Source organism: Mandrillus leucophaeus, unplaced genomic scaffold, assembly GCF_000951045.1.
Source record: "Mandrillus leucophaeus isolate KB7577 unplaced genomic scaffold, Mleu.le_1.0 Scaffold1749, whole genome shotgun sequence".
NCBI classification, from domain to species: domain Eukaryota; kingdom Metazoa; phylum Chordata; class Mammalia; order Primates; family Cercopithecidae; genus Mandrillus; species Mandrillus leucophaeus.
The window spans coordinates 63,204-85,668 of NW_012101753.1; the positions used below are offsets into that span (position 1 = coordinate 63,204).

At 32.1% G+C, this 22,465-nt stretch overlaps 1 protein-coding gene across 1 annotated transcript in view; it reads right to left on the bottom strand.

Annotated features, from left to right (window-relative positions):
• LOC105537568 (sodium-driven chloride bicarbonate exchanger) overlaps nt 1-22,465 on the bottom strand; it is a 295,346-nt gene that overhangs the window by 28,488 nt on the left and 244,393 nt on the right. The window contains exons 6-8 of the mRNA XM_011977214.1: nt 15,369-15,557; nt 6,331-6,422; nt 4,690-4,779 (exon numbers count right to left, since the gene is read on the bottom strand). Of these exons, the coding sequence (XP_011832604.1) occupies nt 4,690-4,779; nt 6,331-6,422; nt 15,369-15,557 (371 nt within the window). The remainder of the gene's footprint in view (nt 1-4,689; nt 4,780-6,330; nt 6,423-15,368; nt 15,558-22,465) is intronic.

The window sequence follows — 22,465 nt, forward strand, 5'->3', positions numbered from 1 at the left end:
TAAGAAGAAGAAATGCTAAAAATAAAGGCTGAAGTCTAAAAAATGAATGCAAAATATCCTTAACAATAAGTATCAATTTTATGTACAGGGCCTCAGTGAAAGACAAGCAGTGACTTTAATGTAAATTGTACAAGATCTATGTCTTGTTTCTAATTCACTTGAGTTACTTTTTATGAAGCTCTGTTTTTAGGGGAATAAGAATTTATCTGCTCTAGTAATTGATCTTATGCTCTGATATTAATGAAATGAGGGCCAAAGATCAAAGTGAGAATAGCCGAGAGAGAGAGGAATGAGCTCTGGCAAATATGAGGAGGCTGAGAAGATTTTTTTAGCCTAGATAGTTCTTCTGCAGGTTTAATGATTTGAGAATATTTGTCTCAAAAATTTAAAATGAAAAAATCCATGGTAATACTTTAGTGACTATATTAAATATGTTTCTTTCTGAAATCAAGATCATAGTACAGCTATTTGGAAGTTTTACAACTAATTAATCTTTCCAAAGAATAAGGATACCACAAAATATATAACCTAGTATATGAAGCATATATTCTTTCACAAGGATTAAATGTAAAAATATCCTACAGTATTCCATCAAAAATATTAAATAGAATCATTATTTTATTTTAAAGGAAAGGAAGAATGATTTAACAAAGCAAAACTGCCTATAAAAATGTATAACAAATATTATACATCCAAAGATTTTAAGCTACAAATGTACTCCCAAATATACATTTGTAAATTCATAATTCATGTACACTGGATTATATAGCAAATATTTTTGCTTTTGTGGACCTGATCTTTTAATGTATAGATAGCAAAAGTATTTATTTACTATAATAAGTAAGGTTAAATTTCATGTGATTTGTTGTGGTATTTTTGTAGGTATTTATCTAGCTAGGAGAAATGTACAGATTTAAGATGCTTTAAATTAGTAATGCTTTACATTTTCATTGTAATGCAAAAATTCCCAAGGAGAGAATAGAAGATTTCCCATAGACTGTTAGCTCTGTGAGGAAAACATAATAAATTTCATAATCCTTTCTATTACTAAAAGAATAAACAGTTTTCTCTCTCAATGGAAAGAACAATGATACAATATAAATATACTGAAACAAAATTTAAAATGAGAAAACATCTTTTTAAAAAATCTAGTAATTCTTTGGGAGGCGGGCAGATCACAAGGTCAGGAGATCGAGACCATCCTGGCTGATACGGTGAAACTCCGTCTCTACTAAAAAATACAAAAAACTAGCCGGGCGAGGTGGGGGGCACCTGTAGTCCCAGCTACTTGGGAGGCTGAGGCACGAGAATAGTGTAAACCCGGGAGGCGGAGCTTGCAGTGAGCTGAGATCTGGCCACTGCACTCCAGCCTGGGCGACAGAGCAAGACTCCGTCTCAAAAAAAAAAAAAAAAAATCTAGTAATTGATAATATAAATTATTGATAATGCCTGAAATTTAAATTCCACCTTGAAAATTCTATAAACTCATTTATTGCTTGACAAATGCCATTGTCTTAACTACTAAAGTCTGTGCCTCAGGGAGGTGGTGATTATAGAAATAACTGTTTAAAGATGAAATTTAATTAAATCAATAAGTACATAGTATGTTAAAATAGTTGAATTTTGTAAAAGAAAATATATGGTCATTACACATGATCTTTAAGCTTACAAAATAGCTAATATATCATTGATACCTGTTATTTAGAAAAAACATTAAAATATACAGAATTTAATTTCAGGATAAGCAAATTCATCTTTTGACTTCAAATGGAATAAGTTACAGTTCTATAGCACATATTTGAGGCAGCCATTGTATTATACTCATTACATTATTCTTGGAGTAATCATATATTTTGGGAAGTAATTGATTATGTATTATCTAATTATATTATTCTATATTAGGTAAAATTATATATTATATTATTTATGGGGCAACCCTATATTTTGTGTTTGTGTACTATATACTTCATGAAGAAACTTATTTGACAAACAAACTATCTTTTTTTGTTTGGTTAAGTTTTTGAGACAGGGTCTCATTGTGTCATCCAGAGTGGAGTGCAGTGGTGCGATCCCAGCTCACTGCAGTCTTGAACTTCCTGGCTCAAGCCATCCTGATCCTTCCAGTTCAGCCTTCTGAATAGCTGGGACTACAGGTGTGCCACCATGCCTGGCTGATTTTTTCTAGATTTTGTAGAGATGAGGTCTCACTATGTTGCCTAGCTTGATCTCGAACTCTTGAGCTAAAGTGATCCTCCTGCCTTGGCCTCCCAAAATGCTGGGATTACAGGTGTGAGCCACCATGCCCTTGGCCCCCTAAGCAACTTTTAATATAACAAAATATTATGTTTAAAGACCTGACTGTGACCTCTTATGAAATTATAAATATGTAAAGCAGGTCTAGAGAATCTAGGTTGAACTACATCCCTAAGACAATTGTCAAGTGGAACACAAACACTTGGAATGGACAAGAAGGAAATCCTGGAAGTTTCTGGTCCTCTGGATAGGATCTTGAAGAAATCAAGCTATACTCTTCTGGGTCTGTATTTACACTCATGCTTCTGGGCTCTCCAGACCTCATCTTTATGTTAATAACAGAAAGATTTCTTTCTGGGCATTTGATACTTAAGCTGTGGATGAGAAACAGTTACATTTCTAGGGAACAGGGAATGAAATTAGATAGAAGATCAAGGTGAAATTGGAAGTGTCTGGGCAAACTACACACTAAGAATTAAAGGAAAAACAGATGGAAATTTAAAGAGAAAGTTTAAGCCTTCAGCCCATTATAGAAAGTACAAGAAACATCACAGGGATTCTCTGGGAAGAAATGGTGTCTTGACACTAACTCACCAGTGATCTTGAGCAGCTCTCTTAATCACTCTATAATTCAGCTTTCTTGCTGACTAAATGAGGAGATGTCTAAGGTTTCCTACAGTTCTAGGATTAAATAATACAACTCTTTGTACTATGCTTCATACACTAAAGCTAGATGCAGAAGAAAGTTATTTCTATGTAGAAAATTATGTGAAGCCATCTCTGGGTCATTTGAAGTAAAAGAAAACACCATCAACATAAAATAGCTACGTTCTACTGTCAGCTTGAAAAACAAAAACAAATAGTGTTTTGAAACATCTGCTTTTTAAATGTATTATGGGAAGCTAAAACCTGATAATTTCAGTTATTTTCTAAATCATTACTTAAGTAAGTAAGTGTGACAGGTCTATACATTGGAAGGATTACAAATATGTAGGTTGAATGTAGATGGAATAAATATGATCAAATCATATGAGAGGAATAAAGACCTTGTTTTTCTTAACACCTCAAAATGTTTGGAATCTGCATATTAAGATGCTGAGGTTTTGGAATCTGCATATTGACTTAAAATATTAAAATAGAAAACTAACCTGGAAACTAGGTGAATTTTGATAAATTCACTACTAAAACTAAAATCATAAGGCTAAAAAAAATCAACTCATGCACCTGCAAAATCTGGCACTAAAATTTGTTTCCATAGTGATAGATCACAACTGCTCTTTTCAAACTCTACTTTTCTGCCTTCTCAGGCTTTAAAGTAAAAAATCTTACTCAGTCTTTTTTAAATTTCAAAATCAGGCTTACATTACTTTGGATCTTGAAGGATTCATTCAACAAATACATACCAAATACTATTTAAGGCACTAAAGACCCAGTGGAGACCAAAACATTAAATTATGATCTGGTGTTTCATTTCTGACACTACTATTTCTACTACTACTAATAGCCACAATAATAAGTTTAACCACCTTTTATTAAACACCTGCTATAAGTCGAGCACTGTCCCAGGATCTCTCTATATATTATTTGATTAAATCTTCACAATGAAATTGTAAATAGTTTTCCTACTTTGCAAATGAGAAGGCTGAACTTTAGAGAACTTCTCCAAGATCAGAGAGTTTATAATGCCAGAGGTGGGATTCAAGATCTCACACTCTTTCTCAAAAGTCACATTCTTTCCAGTGTGCCATGCTATGAACAAGAGACTGAGGCCTAAAGGCAGTTGACACTAAGTAGAGGGCTCTAGAAATTTAACTTGCCTATTAAAAGATGAAACAGGCCAGTGATCACAAATGTGGTGAGAAAGAAAAGGATTAAAAGAAAGGAAATCGGTTTTTGACTCTTCCATAGTTTTAACTGTTTGGGGGGACCAGAAGATGAGACTCCTGCCTACAACTGGCAATCTTCATTTTCTTTCATATGTGATGAAGAATTCTTGAAGGCTGAAAAGACAGGTCACACAACCAAAAGCAAAATGATATGGAGATATACAATCAGTGTATAAAGGTTATATTATTTTTAAAAAGTTAAATCACAATTTATTTGAAAGGAGGAGCTATGTGGTTTATAATGATTGTTTCTGAGGATGTTAAATATGCCTTCTTTATGCTGTTAATGTGTTTATACATAAATATGCAGCTTGTTATATTATTGCTTTTAAGATCATTTCAAATTAAGAATATCAGAAATTAAATGTATGGCAGTTTGTGACAACTTTTTCCAACTTGCAGATGAATGAAGATGCAATGCTTTGAAAAGATAGCTCTTAGAGTGGCAGATGGAATACATTTGAACTGGCTTAATGTTTGAATCACATGTCTCCATACAGTGAAATGAGCTTTGAACCACTGTAGAAATAGAGCCCAAGTATACCCTCACCTCTCTCTCTTGCTGGTGTGGAGGTCCTTTTTCATGCCTTTGTTTCATCCCACATGGACTAGTATGCCCCTTTTGTTGGCCTCCCAGTCCCTGCACGCATAATTAACAGACTTAAGCTGGTACACCATGCTCCCACGGAGACTCCGCCAGGCACCAGAGGGAGAGCATGCACATAACTAGATCTAGATTATTTAGGCATTGTCAGAGGGATTCTGAAACAGGTCCAAGGAGCTGATCACTATTAATCTTTTCAGAACCTTGGTTCAGGCTACTTTCTCTACTGCTTCCACCCATTCCCACTTCCTCCCACTACTACAATTATTGCCAGTGCTAAGGGCTTTATTAAAATATTACTCTGAGTTACTTTTATTTCAGCCACTCAGATAAAGAGAATTGTTAACCTGCCATATTTTCACCAAGTATTGAAACTCCTCTTTTGCATTGTCTTTATTTATTTATTTATTTATTTAATTATTTATTTATTTTGAGATGGAGTCTCACTCCATCACCCAGGCTGGAGTGCAGTGACATGACCTCAGTTCACTGTAGCCTCTGCCTCCTGGGCTCAAGCAATCCTCCCACCTCAGCCTCCCAAGTGGCTGGAACCACAGGCACGTACCACCACACCCAGCTAGAAACTCTTCTTTTCTACTTAACTGTTACTTTGCCATAGCTTGCAATGGCACATATACAATGTCAGAAATTTGCTAATTAAAATCACATTATCGTCATTGACTCATTTTCTAAGAATACATTCAAGTTAATGATTTCATTTCAGTTGTCTCCAATTAGACGTATCCCTCAACACAGTCAGTTCTTAATATGTTTTTATTTAAAATTCTGCTCAGTTTTACTATGTCCTTCTAGGATTTCCTTACAGTAATGACTTTTCCTTGATTACATTAACAATTCAGTTTTATATTGTGATTTGCTTTCCCACAAATAGAGGAAAAGTGATTTTGAACAGATTTTGAACACATACTAGCCAAAGTTTTTAAACAATAGATTAAACTTGGCCGGGTGTGGTGGCTCATGCCTGTAATCCCAGCACTTTGAGAGGCTGAGGCAGATGGATCACCTGAGGTCAGGAGTTCGAGACCAGCCTGGCCAAGATGGTGAAACCCCGTCTCTACTAAAAATACAAAAATTAGCCAGACACAGTGGCACACGCCTGTAATCCCAGCTACTCGGGAGGCTGAGGCATGAGAATCGCTTGAACCCAGGAGGCAGAGGTTGCAGTGAGTCGAGATTGTGCCATTGCACTCCAGCCTCGGTGACAGAGCGAGACTGTCTCAAACAAAGAACAACAAAAACAAACAAACAAAAATAGATTAAACTTCTGTTAAATTCCCTGTGAAGCCCAGTTATTCCTTTTATTGGAAGAGAGAACATTATACCAAGTGGCTGAAACATGAATACTATGCATAAAACTCACAGGTTCAGGTTTTTTATTTTTTATTTTTTTTGAATAGGCAAAATGTTACATGTGGACTTAATGCTAACATTATCTGTAACAATATCAAGCTTTGACAAGAAACAAAAAAAGTGCATGCAAAATATTGTGTCAACACCTCTTAAAATGGGTAGTAATTTCTAGTAGTAATTTAGCAACTTATTTAGATGAGAGGGAGAAAAGCTCACCTTGCTAAAGTCAACAGTGCTGTTTTCTCTGCTAACATCATTTTTATTTTCAACACAGGCTGGAGCAGACTGAGGAGAAACAACCTGACCTGCTAAAAGAGATTGTTGTGACAGAATACAAACAATTACTTACATAGTTATAGACATACTGAGTGAAATAGGCACTTCAATTAAACTAGACTAACAGGTTTCTTAATGAATTTATGATGTAAGCATGAAGGGTCAATATAAATAGATCTATATTAATACAAACATTCTTATTATTAGTTACAGGTAGAAATGGGAGAATTCAGTAAAAAATTAAACCAATTTTCAGATAAAAACTCTAAAAGATTATTTTCAATAAGGATTATATACAAAAATATGTAAATGTTACCAGGATTTTGAAGCATCATTGATTTCTAGATTTCAACCAAAACTAATGGTATATATAAAAAGACAAGATAGACATCTGTTAAGATTTAAGCTCAGCCTGAAGAATTTAAAATGTAAAGCATTAAAAAGGACGGATATTTATCAGAAAAATACACAGTATATTTTTAGGTTTTATTGCATCTAAAAAGCCAAACCAATGAAAAAAAGTTCTTTGGCCATAACTCTTACAGTCTATATAAGGGGGTTCGGTTAGAAATACCTTTATTTCACATAGTATGAACACTACGGATATGATTTTATGCCTCTGATTATTCTATTATATAAGCATACTGATATTAGTCTGTGATATGAGAAAAGATAAAAACTTGAATTGTATTAGTTTTGCATTAACACTAAACTAAAACATAATTATCCTGTAGTTCTTTTCCCTATTATAGGGAAGATGATGAGAGTTCAGTGGATAGTAGCACTGGGAGTGTGGCAATGACTAGAAAGGGTTAAATTCCATCATTCACTAAATATGAAACATTGTTTGCAGTAAATCATATTAAATTTGTTCATAGTTAGCAATGCAATGAAAATTAAATGTCTCCCCATCTTTTTTTCTGTGAAATGAATAATGACAATTCAAATTTGAAGTCTTGCCCATATTTATGATAATAACTCAATGACTCAAAATAGTGCTTTTATTCACATCAGTTGTAGATGTTAGAAACACTCTCTCTGCCTGGCTCTTCTCTCTACTTACCTAAATCCCAACTTTATTCTAAATTCACCTTTAGTGTCATCTCTAATCACTTTGGTCTCTGTCTGAACTTCTCTAAGCTCCCAGGGTAAATGCAAAAAACCCCCACAAAAACCCTTTCCTTTAAATTCTCTCCTGAAAGTCCACTTATTCTTTGTTACCTAGAAATTAACAACTGAGGTTAAAAATACTAATTATTTACTTTCAAAAATTACTATAAGTTTGCTTTTTAGACTAGTAAGCCTCTCAAGCAGGGGTCATTTATTAATAGGAATAATTGTATGGTTTAAAGTTGTTATAATGCCAGAAAGTAATAGGCTTAATATTATTCTAGAACTTAAGGATTTCACTACTTTCATTAAAAAATGTAAAATAATATATTTGGAGAAGATGAAAATAAAATGACTTTTTAAAATAAGTTCACCTCAAACCATGTTCACAAATTCTGATTATAGCATATTCTAGGGAAATATGTAAACTTCAGATAAATGTCACACAAGCTACATAAATTATTTTCATTCTCCCATTTCTAACCGCAATGTGCAGCTATGACTGTGAACTGTTCATTAGCAGCCATTCAATTTACCATTCTCAAAATAATAACTATAGTTTTAAAAAAACCTTTTATATAATGCATTTGTGCTACTAACGGATGTCTTCAATCACCAGTTTCACATCATTTCTCCATATTTTAAAGAGTTAGAACATTAGATATATTTAAAATTAAATTTATTGAATGCTCTGTAAAATTGAGTGGTGAAATTCAAGTCATGGATAAATTAAATACACATATACCTGCTTTCTTATAATAAATCATTTCATGTGGTATAAATCTACACAGAAGAACAATTATTTAGTTCTATCACCAAACACATACAAAACAAAAGTCAACCCAGTGCAAAGTCATTAACTTTGAAGAGATTAAATTTTGAATTGGATAGAAAATATGTGGAACTTAAAATTTGAACAAATTGAATACGTTATGTATTCATTTGTATACTTTAAGTAGAGCATTTCATAAATTACCTTCAGCTCAGGCAGTATGTTTAAAATATTAACACTTGTATTTCTCCTTGTAAATAATTACAGTAATTAATAACTAATATTTATGTAATAATTATAATAAGTAATATATTTTGAGATTTATTGTTGTATGCTATTCTTGTTCTAAAATAAGAACAATTTTATAAAATATTACTTTATAAGGTTGATAATGAACAAGGGATTTAGAAACTATTTTTTATAAATATTTTAAGTGATGTTGATAATGACCTAGTTGAGAGTTTAACTAGCAGGAGACATATCAGATGACAGTAAACTTCTTGCTAGTCCTAGATTTTAGATATGTCTATAGAATGTATGGTAATATAGAAAGTCACGAAAACTAGCCTATGACAGACAAAAAGACCAAAAATTGTATATCTTTTATATTTCAGAGCAGTAGTTAAATAATAGGAGTTAATATTCATAGTTAAATATACTTAATGACATCAAAAGTCCTGCAAAGTTTAAATAGCATTTCAAATCTTGTTATTATTTCTTGTCTATTATTTCCAAAAATGTAAGTTAATTTGCTAAAGTTGAAACAATACACTTAAATGTGTATATCCTCAAGGCAGTTTTCACAACTTGGTAGTATGTAGAACAATGAAGAGATACTATTTAAAAATTAACCTAACAGGTTTGATTTGGGTTATTTTGAAAAAATAGAAGTCTTTTAAAAAGTTTAACATTTTATTTGCTGTATATATAAAACTAATATTCATGCATGAATTATAGTATATAGAATGAATTGAAACCTCATAAATTAAAAATAATTTTATAGTTCTATTATCAATTGTAATCATTGTTTAAATATATTTTTCTTTATGCCAATTAGTTTATGCCAATTATTACCACCTTTCAGAAGAAGTTGATGGATTAAATTTCAAAATTAATTTCATTAACTGAAATGCTATTACACAAGAAGAATCAATAAATTCAGATTTTGGAAGGGCATCTCTTATTTTCTTGCTGATGTCTAAGGCAATAGTGGTTCATAGAATGATAATTTTCATGTACAGAATTTTATCTTCAGCCAGAAGTGAATATTTTCCTAATAGAATAACAAAGAATTTGCTAGGATATTTTCCCCTCATGGAAAAAATTAGTATAAGGTTAGGATTTAGCACTCATATATGTGTGAAAGCTTTATGAATGCTAATTGTATACAGTAATTTTTTTAAAGTGCTATGCTACAGTACTTACAAACAAATGCTTTTTACCTGTTTCTTTATATTACCTTTGTCTACTAATCACTGCCCATATTATTTCCTATAAATGAATGTCACTGCAATGTTTAATTATTTCTGTTTTTATAATACATACATAATTTTGAGGCATGAGGATGACTATGAAAAAAGACACTAATTGAGTAATCTTATTATATTCAGGGTAAGTTATTTAAAAACTGATGAAAAGTGGATATCACTATGGTTAACTAGTATCTGTGACTATTTAAATGTAAATGGAAACATTTGAGAAACCTAATATCTTCTTTGCTATTTATTAAACACACATTTCTGACCTGTTAAGCTCAAGAGTTCTTCACCTTAAATCAAAATTTCTAATATTTGTTTGACATCTTATCAATTAAGATATATATTATATAGCATTCATATTAGCACCTGTTTGAATTACTTTTCTTTGAGTTATGAATTCATTTTTTTCCTCTGAGCCTTCATGGAGAGATCACACGTGTCAGATAAAAATTATTACAGACTATGTATTTTTCTAGGGCAAATTATAATAGATATGGGGCTAGCATAGGAGAAAACTGAGAGTATTTTGAGTAAATACTAACTAGAAAAATGAAGCTGTTTTTCTGCTTGTTACATCATACATTTTTCACTAAGTGTATTATGAGACTGGCAAAGTCATTTTCTTTATCATAAAGTTGTAGGGAAGGAACATGAGATTACATCAAAAGTACTATTTTATGACTTTAAGTAATAGTAGTATTATTAAAGCACCTCATTATTGGGAAAAAAAGGTATATTCTCAAAAACCCTGTTGAGTGTTATATTAACTCATTTGTCTTTAGCTATAGTTCTCTTCTTTAAGTAAAGTATGCACATATGTATTATAAAACAGCAGCTTAGCAACTTTAAAATTTATATTTGGCCAAATTCATATCAATAGAATATATTGCATAAATGTATCATTATTTTCTACTGCTTAATCCACTGTAAATTACGTGCACTAGAAGGAAACTGGGATGAAGACATGGAGGTACATTACTATTAACCTAGAGACCAAGCTGGTTTACACTACCTCAGAAACCTTCAACGCATTTAGAGTACCCAAAGGGTAGGAGATGAGGGAGTACAGAGATGAGATGAGCCTGTTAGAGACAGACATAAGACAGAGCAAAATAAAGAAATACAAAGATGAATGACAAAGTTACATACATGTGTAACAATACATTTATTCATGGGAATAGAAAACATAAAGAAAGAAGGGCTAAATATTTAGAAAATGCTGATTAGGTGAGCTACACTTCAAAAACATGAAAAGTATGCAAACAATTAAACTTGGAGAAAAATTCGTGTGCCTGAAAATCATTAATGCAATATAAGAAATAACAAATCCAAACACATCATACTAGAATTATGTTCGCTCTTAAGATCTAGTCTTGACATTCCAAAACTGTAATGACAATATAGCCTCTGGGCAGGCCCATCAGTTGTGTCAACAATGTCATCTTGATTTTCTTGGAAGACTAGAAAATATCATACTTATTAAACAATGTTTAATTATTTAATATACACAAATGTTTTAATAAGTTTGTCTCAAGCAATCTTAAGAATTATTATTCTAGCTTTATTTTTTCTTCAAAGGTAGAACATTATGAGGGATAAATTTTACACCTTGGATATCTTATTTATGAGACCATTGTATTAAAAAAGCAAGAAAGCATTTTTTAATATCTAATACAAAATACATAATATCTAAATACGTAAAGACAACATGCATCTGAAAATTAAAAGTACAGCATTTGTAAAAGAAGTAACTATAATGCAATAGATCTGATTTCCAAAAGTATAAATAAATATTATGCACAATACATATGTGTACATTGCTTTAAGGTCTGAAATCTACCCAGGCCTAAAGAGTGAACTTTATGTCCTGTCCTCCCAAGTCTAACTGTTTTTCAGTAAACTATGGCATTGAACAGTAGTTAGAGACTTTCTGCACTGTAACACCTTTTGAGATCCTAAATAAAAGGTACAACTGGAAAGTATTCAGATTATGAGAGACAAAAGATATGTGAAGGAAAACAAACAGAGTTAGAAATTATTAGTAAAGGACAGAGCAGAATAAAGACACCCTATACTTAACAAAACTAATAATCCCAAATTATCTTCAAAAATATAAAAGTTATCATAAGGATAATAATATTTTATAATAGATTTATAATCCCAATGTCTCAAAAGGTAATTGAATACATGACCTAAATGATAAATACAGATACTGATAAATTTTGCCTTCTAGATCACTTAACACAAAAGTCTTATTTTTAGTTTTAGAAAATCTTCCTAGTCCAAATAATTATTTTAATATTTTCAATATATTTATCTTGAGTGTTTTACCATCCATACCCTTTTCAGGGTGCTAATGTCAAAGTAGATATTATTTTTCTATTATTTTTGCTGTTGTTTTGCCAAATGTAACTGTCACTTTTTATTGAAACATTAGAATCAGATATTTAATTCTCACAGTTTTGATGCTTAATGAAAAGTGAAAGTTAAACACAGCATGGTGGCATTAAAAATGCATGGTGAATCCATAGCATCCTTCACATTAGCCCTGAAGAGAATGCAGAATACCAAGAAAAGTTAACTAGTGTGTTTTGAGATGAGACTGACAAATTATCACAAATCACTAAAAAAGGAATGGACAAAGAATGGTAGACTTGGGAAGGAGAAGAGCAAGGAAATGCACTATTTTATTAATCTAATCTATAAAACAGGGAAGACCCCATTTGAAATACAGTGTCTGAATGTTTAACCCCAGAGAGTACTAACAAGGTAACATGCTCAAGACACAAGTCAATTAAGGAAGTAGAAACTTTATTCTATATGACTCTTTCAGGCTTATCTACATAAGCTTCCGTTTGTTTTTGAGACAATTTCAGCACATTAAACATGAAACGGGGACTTATTTCTACCACTATGCTTAGGGAGGAAAATGTATTCTGTTTTAAAGTTTCTGGAAAAATCTTTGCCCTATTTAATTTCTATTCTATAATCTTTTTTAAAAAAGTCCATCTTTTTGCATAATGGATTTTACTAAGGATTTAAAAAAATTAATAGTATTACCTTTACTTTTTTGATGTTTTTAAATCCTTTTGCATCTCTCTGAACTATTGCACAAAATTTTAAATCTAGATTGCATATTTAGAACAGAAGGTCCAATTCATATTTATGGCTATTAATTTCAATTTGTTTATATATCTAGAGTTTGTCAGGCCTTAGAATTCCTAAGTAGATTGAGAACCTCAGTAGTAAAGGTCTTTCGTACTTTTTTCATTTTTGGGTAGGAGATTTATTTCTAAATTGGTGAAGTCTATACATATTTTCAGAATTCTCAACACACATAATTATGCAAAGTGTGTAAGGAAGCAAAACAGAGTCATAAGGAGGTGTTATAAGCTTAGGCTTAGAAAACCACTTCTGACAGCATACTCTACAACAATACTTAATTGGGTATATGAATCTTATTAGAAATGTTTCCAAGTTTTTATTGCCCTTACGTATGCCTCAAAAAGATTTGTATGTGTTCAGATAAAGGCTGATTGTACAGATGGTGACAGAATCACTTCAGAATCACTCAGATTCTAGTTTTCGGGAAAACTAAACCGTTTCTTAAATAAGACAAAAAGCAGGCTCTCAGAAAACCTTGTGACTATATGTAGATTTGTAATTCACAGTTATAATTCTACCATCTCCTCTTATGTTTAATAGAAGTTTAAAGCAGTAACAAACAGTGTGCCTAGATCTGCACATTACAATAAATCATTGATCCAATAAATTCTATAGCATCTTACTTCAAAAAAAAAGTCATGAAATTATTGTTAGAGTAAACATTATCTCCAGTGAAATTTAAGGTATAAATTTTAACTAGTTCAAAATGCAAGATCCTTGCCTCTTTGAAGAAACACATCTCTTTCTTAAAGACATATATCTTATTATCTGATTTCTAGCAAAGGTTATGAAGGCAAAAGTCCATTTTTATAAAATCTGCATGCATTCTTAGAAGTTAATTCTTGGGTACATTTTAATAAAGTTTTTGGAGTCATGTAGACATAAGCCCATAGCCAAAATTGTAAATAACTGACTCTGTTTTAACATTGCCATACCAAATAAATACTAGCATTATAAGCATAACAAAAGCACAGCATTTGTAATACATCTCTTAGAATATAAAAGCCTCAAGTTTTGTTATCTTATATATCACTTATTTTAAAGCAAATTGTGATTTAGAATAAAATATGTTTTAAATATATGATTTGATTCAAAGCAAGTTATACCTCCTCAGAATGTTCAGTGGACTCTACAAACACAAGTTGGTATTTACTATAAAGTATTCATAATAATTTTATTGAACTTAATGTGTGCACAACTATAGACTCTTTTGTGTAACAAAAATGACTTATATTCAGTCACTGAAAAGTCCCAAAAATCAAATGAGTATTTCAAAAATGATTTTGTCATTAAGAACTGGTTCTATGCTCTGAGACAAAATTACATCTAATCATCTTTATCTATTTAATAAAGCATTTATTCTACATTTTTAATGTATATTTGATTCAGTAGTATGGAAACTGATTAATATGAAGCAAATCTGGAGAAAACTAATTTTCATACATTTTATTTAAGGCATCTCTGAAGCTTTTGAAAATAGGGTGAGATTACATGATATTTCATGCTGTCACTACATGTGTTTTCATCCATTTGTGGAAATCAGTCTTTCCAGTAAAGCATTTGAAAATACTTTTCATTAATTTTTATCTTTTAGAACTGGAAACTTTAAAGCTGATAGAAGTTTAACAAATTCATACCATCTTCATGGTAACTTCATTTTCTTTCATGAGACTAATAGAAAGGATGGATGACAATAGGAGATTCCTAAGCAACTTCCTTAGTGCAAATGATCAGGGGTTAAATAAATGCAAGGAGAGAACAAAAAATACAGGAAAGATAAAAGAGTCCGAAGCATAAATCATAGAAAGTCAAGATTGCTAGGAAACAATGGTGGTCATCTATATTGGTGTATGAAAATGGTCAGTGGGGTGGCTCCATGGATGTTGAAGATGCCACATTACAAACAGCAATGAGCCCTTGAACCGGAATCAGCCATAATGTAGGTAAAGTCACAAGCAATGCACTGGCTGGTCTTTTCAATCATTTTGTCTAATGGGAATTTGTTAACTATGAGCAACATGAAACCAGTATCTTTTTTCCACAAACACTAGATGATGATCATGATTCCTTTAAATGAAAACACCATCTATGGCATAAGTCAAAGCCCCGCATTACATTTTTAAGCTACAGGACAGAGACTAGGACCTTATTTGTTATGCCACAGATGCTCTGTTTATGTTTTCTGCAGCAAATCTAAAAGTTTTTTTTTTTATTAAATATTAGTTTTTTTTTGTATTTTTTCCTGAGCCTTTCAGGAAACTTAAGTTCTTTTCTAAAAGTTTTACAATTTGATGCTTGATAATAAGACTATATCCTCATGTAAAAAGAATTCTACAATAATCTGAATTTCAAAAAATCATTTTCAAATAAAACAAATTTTAAAAGATTTAGAAGCACTTTGATATGTCAGAGACCTATAGTAGACATAAAGAGCACAACAAACAAACATTTACCATTTTTGTCCATGGAATTTGGTTCTGACTGTTTCTTGCCAATATCAGCAAAGGAACGAACAATGGGAATCCTGTTGGTGAGTTTTTTCTGATTCTGATGATGATGTTGTTTCATCAATGCCTCATGGACCCTGTGGCGTACATCTTCATTCAGCTGACCTGAGCTCACTTGTTGGTCAAGAACCATATCTGAAGAGAAGAGGCCGGAAGAAGATGAATACAGCTTTCCTCTAGAACATGTGCCAGCCATGAATCACTGAGTTCAAATATGCAAGCCCTAAACAATATTAGTCATCTTGAAATACAAATAACTTCTTTAAAAAAATTCCTAAGCATGGTGTTATAAATGGAAATTTATGTTCCATTGTAGAAATGTTGCACAAGAAAGATTTGGGGCAAATTTTCATTATAAATCATTCTATTTTAAATATATAATTCTTATGAAGTATTATTTTTCAAAGGGGAATAGTTGCATTGAGAAGAAAGTTATTTCTTCATTATTCACACTGATGGGTGGAATAGCTGTAGAGATGATATGAAAATTCATAATGTGTTTGAATTCACAATTCATAATGTGTTTGAATTTGGAAATTGGTTTTATACTTATATTTTAATATTTTTCCCATTTTCTAGTACAGACTAATTTCCTTGTTTCCTCGTTAAGTGAACAGAAGTCTATCTGTGAAAATCCGATGCAAAGAGGCCTATGAAGTGATATAGTTACTGAATTTGGAGAGTAAACAATTCTGTTTCATATGGATAGAAAATCAGCCCTTTCTCAAACTTTCCTGGAAACACACTCCCTTGAGAATGTTAGATTAAAAAGATATTTTATACCTGCAAAACAAAGACTGGAAGGTGAGATTTCAGAAGTCTATAATTAAGCAGATTATTTACCATATAGAGTATCAAAAATGTCAATAAAGTAGATAAGCAAAGGTATTTTAAGTTTCTTAGTGATATAAAGATCACATCAGTGAATGTGTAATCAGTTTACTTTCTGATTATCAAATATTAACTCTAATTGTTTTTAAGGCATTTAACATCTTATGTAAAGCAGATCGCAATGAGCTGCCTTCCACTGCCTTTTTGAGTACAATAAAGGTTTCAAAATTAGCAGAATGCTGCCTTACCAACAGTATTTCCCTTCAGTGTGAAGCCGAAATGAACTAGGGGACAGATTTGGGCCACTTTATGACATTCTAGCTAGATGACTTTGCAAAGTTGAATAACATCAGTGTCCTTATTTATAAAATGGAGATAATAATATCTATATCACATGTTGGTGCCAAGACTGGCATAAGGCACCTGATGCACTGATTGGAATATTGAGGCTATCAGTAAATATTTCCCAGAACAGGATTTTCTTTGCAATTTTCATTACGTAGATTATGGGTTCCTGGTTTGAAATTTGTGGTGGTTTCAATATATTCATATTTTATAACAGTTTATCAATTAGAGACAAAGCTGGGCTTATCAATAGCAGAAAACCTAAATTAAACTACCTAAAACAATTTTATTGGCTCACATAATAGAAAGATCAAAGTTAGGTTGGCTCTAATTCTGCTTCTCTGTGATTTTGTTAACTTCCCCCTCCTCTAGGGTAAGCTTTAGCCTCAGGCTGATTTTCCTTATGGTCATAAGATGGCTTCCAGCCACAACAAGGAAATATATATTTTTGTTCATATGCAGTGAGAAATATATTTTTTGTGACTTTCTCTTAGATGAGTTATTTTTCACCTGGCCAGGAAAAATTATCCTAAGTCTTACTGACATAGCCCTGCCCATCTTGAACCCAATCACTGGCAAAGGAGATGGTATTCATATTACTGACAGGCTAATCAAGAACTGCACTTCAATCTAGAGTTAATTCTCTAAACCAGAGATAGACAAGCTCTTTTTGTCCTGAGCCAGATAATAAATATTTCAGGCATTGTAGGCCATCTGATCTCTGTCACAAATACTGAATTTTGCCTTTGTAGCAGGAAAGCAGCCACAGGCAACATGTACATAAATAAACCTGGTTATGCTCCAGTGCAACTTCTTTATGGATGCTGAAACTCGAATTTCATATAACATTCACATCACAACATATTAACTTCTTTTTTATCATTTTTCAACCATTTTAAATATAATCCCAATTCTTAGCTCAAATGCCCTATGAAATCAGGCAGTCGGCCATATTTGGCACATGGGATATATGTGTGCTGTATCATTTTTGTGTGTACAATGGAAAGAGGTAGAATGAATATTTGGAAGTCACCCATAATATATACCTGGAATGTTTGAAAGTCAGTCACTATAATTACCTCAAAGGTCCCTTCCAATTCTGAAAATGTATTATACTATAGAATAATATTTAAATCTATTTTTCAGTTCTTTGGAGATCAGTAGTTATAATACCCCTGGGTTAATCTGAAATAAAGGAAATAATAAATTGTCAACATATATGACATTACACTGAAACCTTGCCAAGATGGAAAAATGTATACAAAATATGCATATGCTTCATAATGGAAGTTGTAAAGTAGGTTATTAGAATACCAATATGATATTATTGTAAGGCAGTTCCAAATATAAGCCATGATATGAATTCCCAGTTCAATATTCTAGTCAGAATCAAAAGTAATCACATAATAAACCCTGCATATGTTTATGATTTCTAATTTCTATTAAAGCACAATGTTTCCAGGCTCAAACACTATAAAACCCATAGGTCACTATCTTCACAGTTTTTCAAAGATAAGATTTTTATTTGAAACAGTTACGTAAGGAAAAGTAAATATTAAAAAACACACTCATCTGTTCATTAGTTACAGAGAAATACACAGCAAACTTCTCCAAAGTATAACTGTATCAAATTATATCTTACTTGTCTGGAAAAAAATTACTCATTTTGCTTAAGAATATAACATATTAGGGTGACATTTAGGTACCAAAAGGAATCTGAATTAGTAATCACTCACATTGTTCTTTTCCCCACTACATATATATCAGTATTAACTTGAAAAGTGTGAAAGAATAATGGACCATAATGACTTTTGGTCCAGAGTGAAGTCCTGCAATCTCAGCAAGCTATGATGCCTACATAATACAGTCTATTCTGCCCCAGGATCTGGATGAAAAGCGAAAAAGCAAGAAAAAAAAAAAGGACAAATAGGTCACACTCTTACACTCTGCTAACACTAAGCAGGTTCTAGAAAAATAGTAGCACTTTGAGACCATCCTGCCCAACATGGTGAGTTCCCGTCTCTACTAAAAATACAAAAAATTAGCTGGGCATGGTGGCGCGCGCCTGTAGTCCCCGGTACTTGGGAGACTGAGGCAGGAGAATCGCTTGAGCCCGGGAGGCGGAGGTTGCAGTGACCTGAGATCGCGCCACTGCACTCCAGCCCGACGGCAGAGCGAGACTTCGTCTCAAAAAAGAAAAAGAAAAAAAGAAAAACTAGTAGCACTTGTGGAAAACGGCCTCAGAAAAATGAAAAATTGTTTTTCATCCTATCAGGTAACTATTTTATCATAACGTATCTTGAATGAAAGCCCCTAGAGGCTATGACATATTGCAGATTCTATATAAATCTCTGTCTTTTTGAAGATCATCATATCAATGCTTTGAAAACCCATTGTCTTAACTGTAAAATATATTGGGGGAGGTGGGGGGGAATATGATATGAAATTCCTAAATTCTGTGGTTTGGTTGCCAGCACTAACAGGGATGTGTGTGCTAAAGGTGTAAACTGTAATAGAATATTTACTTTTCAGACCAAGGATTGTCACAGTATAGGCATGTTAAAAAATATATGGTTATTCCTATACTCCCATATCTACAAATTACATTCAGTGGAGCAAACTGCAGATTCTTCCTTCAATGAAAGATTTTAAACAACAAAGGTTGTTTAAATAAGTTGGGAGCTATGATTGATAATCTGTCCATGGTACTAACTTTGGTTTGGTTTTAATTTCTTCCTAACTCTCATTGACAGAATTAGGTTAACGTATACACACACTGAAGAGAGGATATTTCCATCATTAATCTTTATAATGCTTAATTTCAAAGAGATTAACATAGACCATAAAATTCCCTGTAATTTATATGAATATAATTGAGAAGCATATTCAATATAATTAATCTCCATATCAGAGTAAATTGTGGTAAGAAGATATATCCGGAGAATTTTGGATTTGAAAAGGTTAAGTAATATTTTGAAGGATAAAGTTTAAATTTATTGAGTTTCCTGAAACATTGGGAAATAGATACATTTTAAATTAACTTTAGCCAAAAGAAAATCCTACTTTAATTATACCAGAAATTTTTGACAGACTTGCCAGATACAAATGGGATTTTCTGCTACTAAGTCTACGAAAATATCTTAAGGAATTATCTGAGTCTGTTAAAAACATATCAGAACATTGATATAAAAATCCTTGATCATTACAAAACAATATCTGGGTCATATTCATCTAGTAGGAAATGTCTGAAAAACATCAATACTGCAAAGCCTGTGCATTCACAAAGTACTAGGGATTAGAAATCTTAAAGGTAAACTGTGACACTTAGCTTTTGTAAAGCTGAAATGAGTGACTAATGTATGTGAATTATGGCTAACAGAGAAAAATCATGATAAATAAGAGTTGAGGGAAAAGTTTCAGAGCTGACTGTTAATCACTGTGGCCACAAATGATCATGAAACAGAATAAAACAGAAATTATGGTTGGGCACAGTGACTCATGTCTGTAATCCTAGCACTTTGGGAAGCTGAAGCAGGTGGACTGATTGAACCCAGGAATTCAAGACCAGCCTGGGCAACATAGTGAGACCCCCATACCCCAAAAATTATGATTATAGGTTAATTAAAAAATTATTTCCATTTCTGCAAAGGTCATCTTTGATAAAGAACTTTCTATTTATCTGTTTACGGTGAAATAGTTTCTTTCCTACTTTATAAGTTGCTTTGATAATAAAACATAATTATGTGAAAATACTTTGCAAAGTTAGAAGTCTTAAAAACGGAAAGCATGCTTATTTATTACAAACTTAGTAACGCAGCTCAATTTTTATAAAATGAAAATAGGAGTAAGTAAAAAATAAGAATATAATTACAAACTATGGGGAGAAAATATTTTAATGAGATTATATTGAGGGGATACATAAGTAACTTTTAAATTTAGTCAAATTATGGTTATCAATGAGAGGAAATCTCTTCTCAGTAATGATTGTAAAGGAATCTAAGGTAATAACGATCAACAGAGATATTTGTAATCATATTTTTCTTTGTGATGTTAGCATTAAACCACTGACATATTCTAAATGTCATTTTACAGGCTGCTCTGCACTGAAAAATGGGACATTCAGGTTGGGCTACTTCAAAGTCAGAAAGATACACACTAATTAGAAGAGCAGAAAGAATACTAAAAAGCTATTTAGGGTATCAAGACGTCAACTGAACTACTTTCACTGTAAGGATAGACTTAGAGAATGTAATTTGCTTGAAAAGGCTAGATTTAACCCAGTTAACCTTCACATATTCTACAGAATTGAGCTTGGGAAAGGGACAGAGTTAGGAAAAAGTTGCATAATTTTAGACAATGAAAGTGAACTAAGGTGATAAAATGAACAGTGTTTTAGTCAAATTACTGGGAGAAAATTTCTTCATAAAAATAACTTTCTGAGGAAAGCATTAGAAATTACATAACTTAAGAAATGTAAAGACTGGTAAAAGTGTAAAGGGTGTGTTCTGAGGCTAATTTTGCCAGGTGGTAGAATGTGACAGTTTCACTTCCCATTTCAAAATGTATTTGGATTAATCTATTTTCAAAGGTAGCGTCATCATCAATTCAAGCAGTGAAAATAAATCCCTTAGCACAAGGCCTCTAACCTTTTAAATCTTAGTTTCTTTCTTTATTAAATAAGGAAAACAATAATAACACTAAGAACCAGGTTTGAGTATGAAAAAGATAATTACAAACTTAAGAGCTTCCCATACTTCGAAGTACTGTGAAAAGCCCGGCTGTTTCATTCCTAATTAAAATATAAAAATGTTTAATGGGTATTAGCAAGACCATATAATGTAAAGCTAAGAAACTGAGCTGGATAGCTACCTATTTCAGCATTCTTAGAGAGTTTGTTTATTTCTGAGTTAATCATTTTCTCCATTTTTTCTTGATTTATTGCAGCTACAGTAGCCTGGATACTTCTGAAAATTATACATATATGTTTAACTTTATAAAGTATTTTAGGCTCTAGTTATGTAATTTAAAGAATAATCTCTTTACAGGTGTCACATGAAACAGAAGAGGACTGCTTATCTTTCCTGTTTGGGGCAGAGTGTGTGTGTGTGTGTGTGTGTGTGTGTGTGTGCACGCGCGCGCACCCGTGTATGTGTTTCAGATTTTTTGGAATTTTTGTTTAATAAATCAAGCCAAAGTATCTTTTAGTACTTACTGTTCTTTTCACATATACTGCAATGCCTATCAGCACCAATGACTAAATCAATAATTTTTAAGGTGATAAATGTGCCATCAAAATTTGGGTGACATTCACTTCAAGACATCTCTTTTTCTTCAGACAGCAGTTGTAGTGTAACAGAAAAGACACTGGGCTTAAAGTCAGGGGCCCCTGGGTGAAATCTAGGTCATGACAATTTTAGAGTTTCTATTTTCTGATTGGAAAATGAGAATGACATCTACTTCATGGGGCTGTTCTGCAGATTAAAGTAGATATGTTATTTTTCTAATATATAATTCTCTTTTATATATGATTAACACACATATAATTTATTTTTCATTTCTACAATATAATTAAGATACTAAGTTTTTCCACTTCACAAATACATATCATATGGAACAAATTTTATTTTTTCCCAAACTAATAATTTTTAAACTGTCTCTTTTCTTTGTTTGTATTTTTAAAACCTCCATCAATTATTTCATTTATATACTTTCAAAACTTATTTCTGTGTTTTTGTATTATTTTGTCTTTACTAAAATATGTTTGTCTTCTGGTCAAAAGATACAGGAGTTCTTTGACTCAATTTCTGTAATAGTAACATTTCCTAAATATAGCTGTCTATATTATAAGACATCATTGAATTCTAATA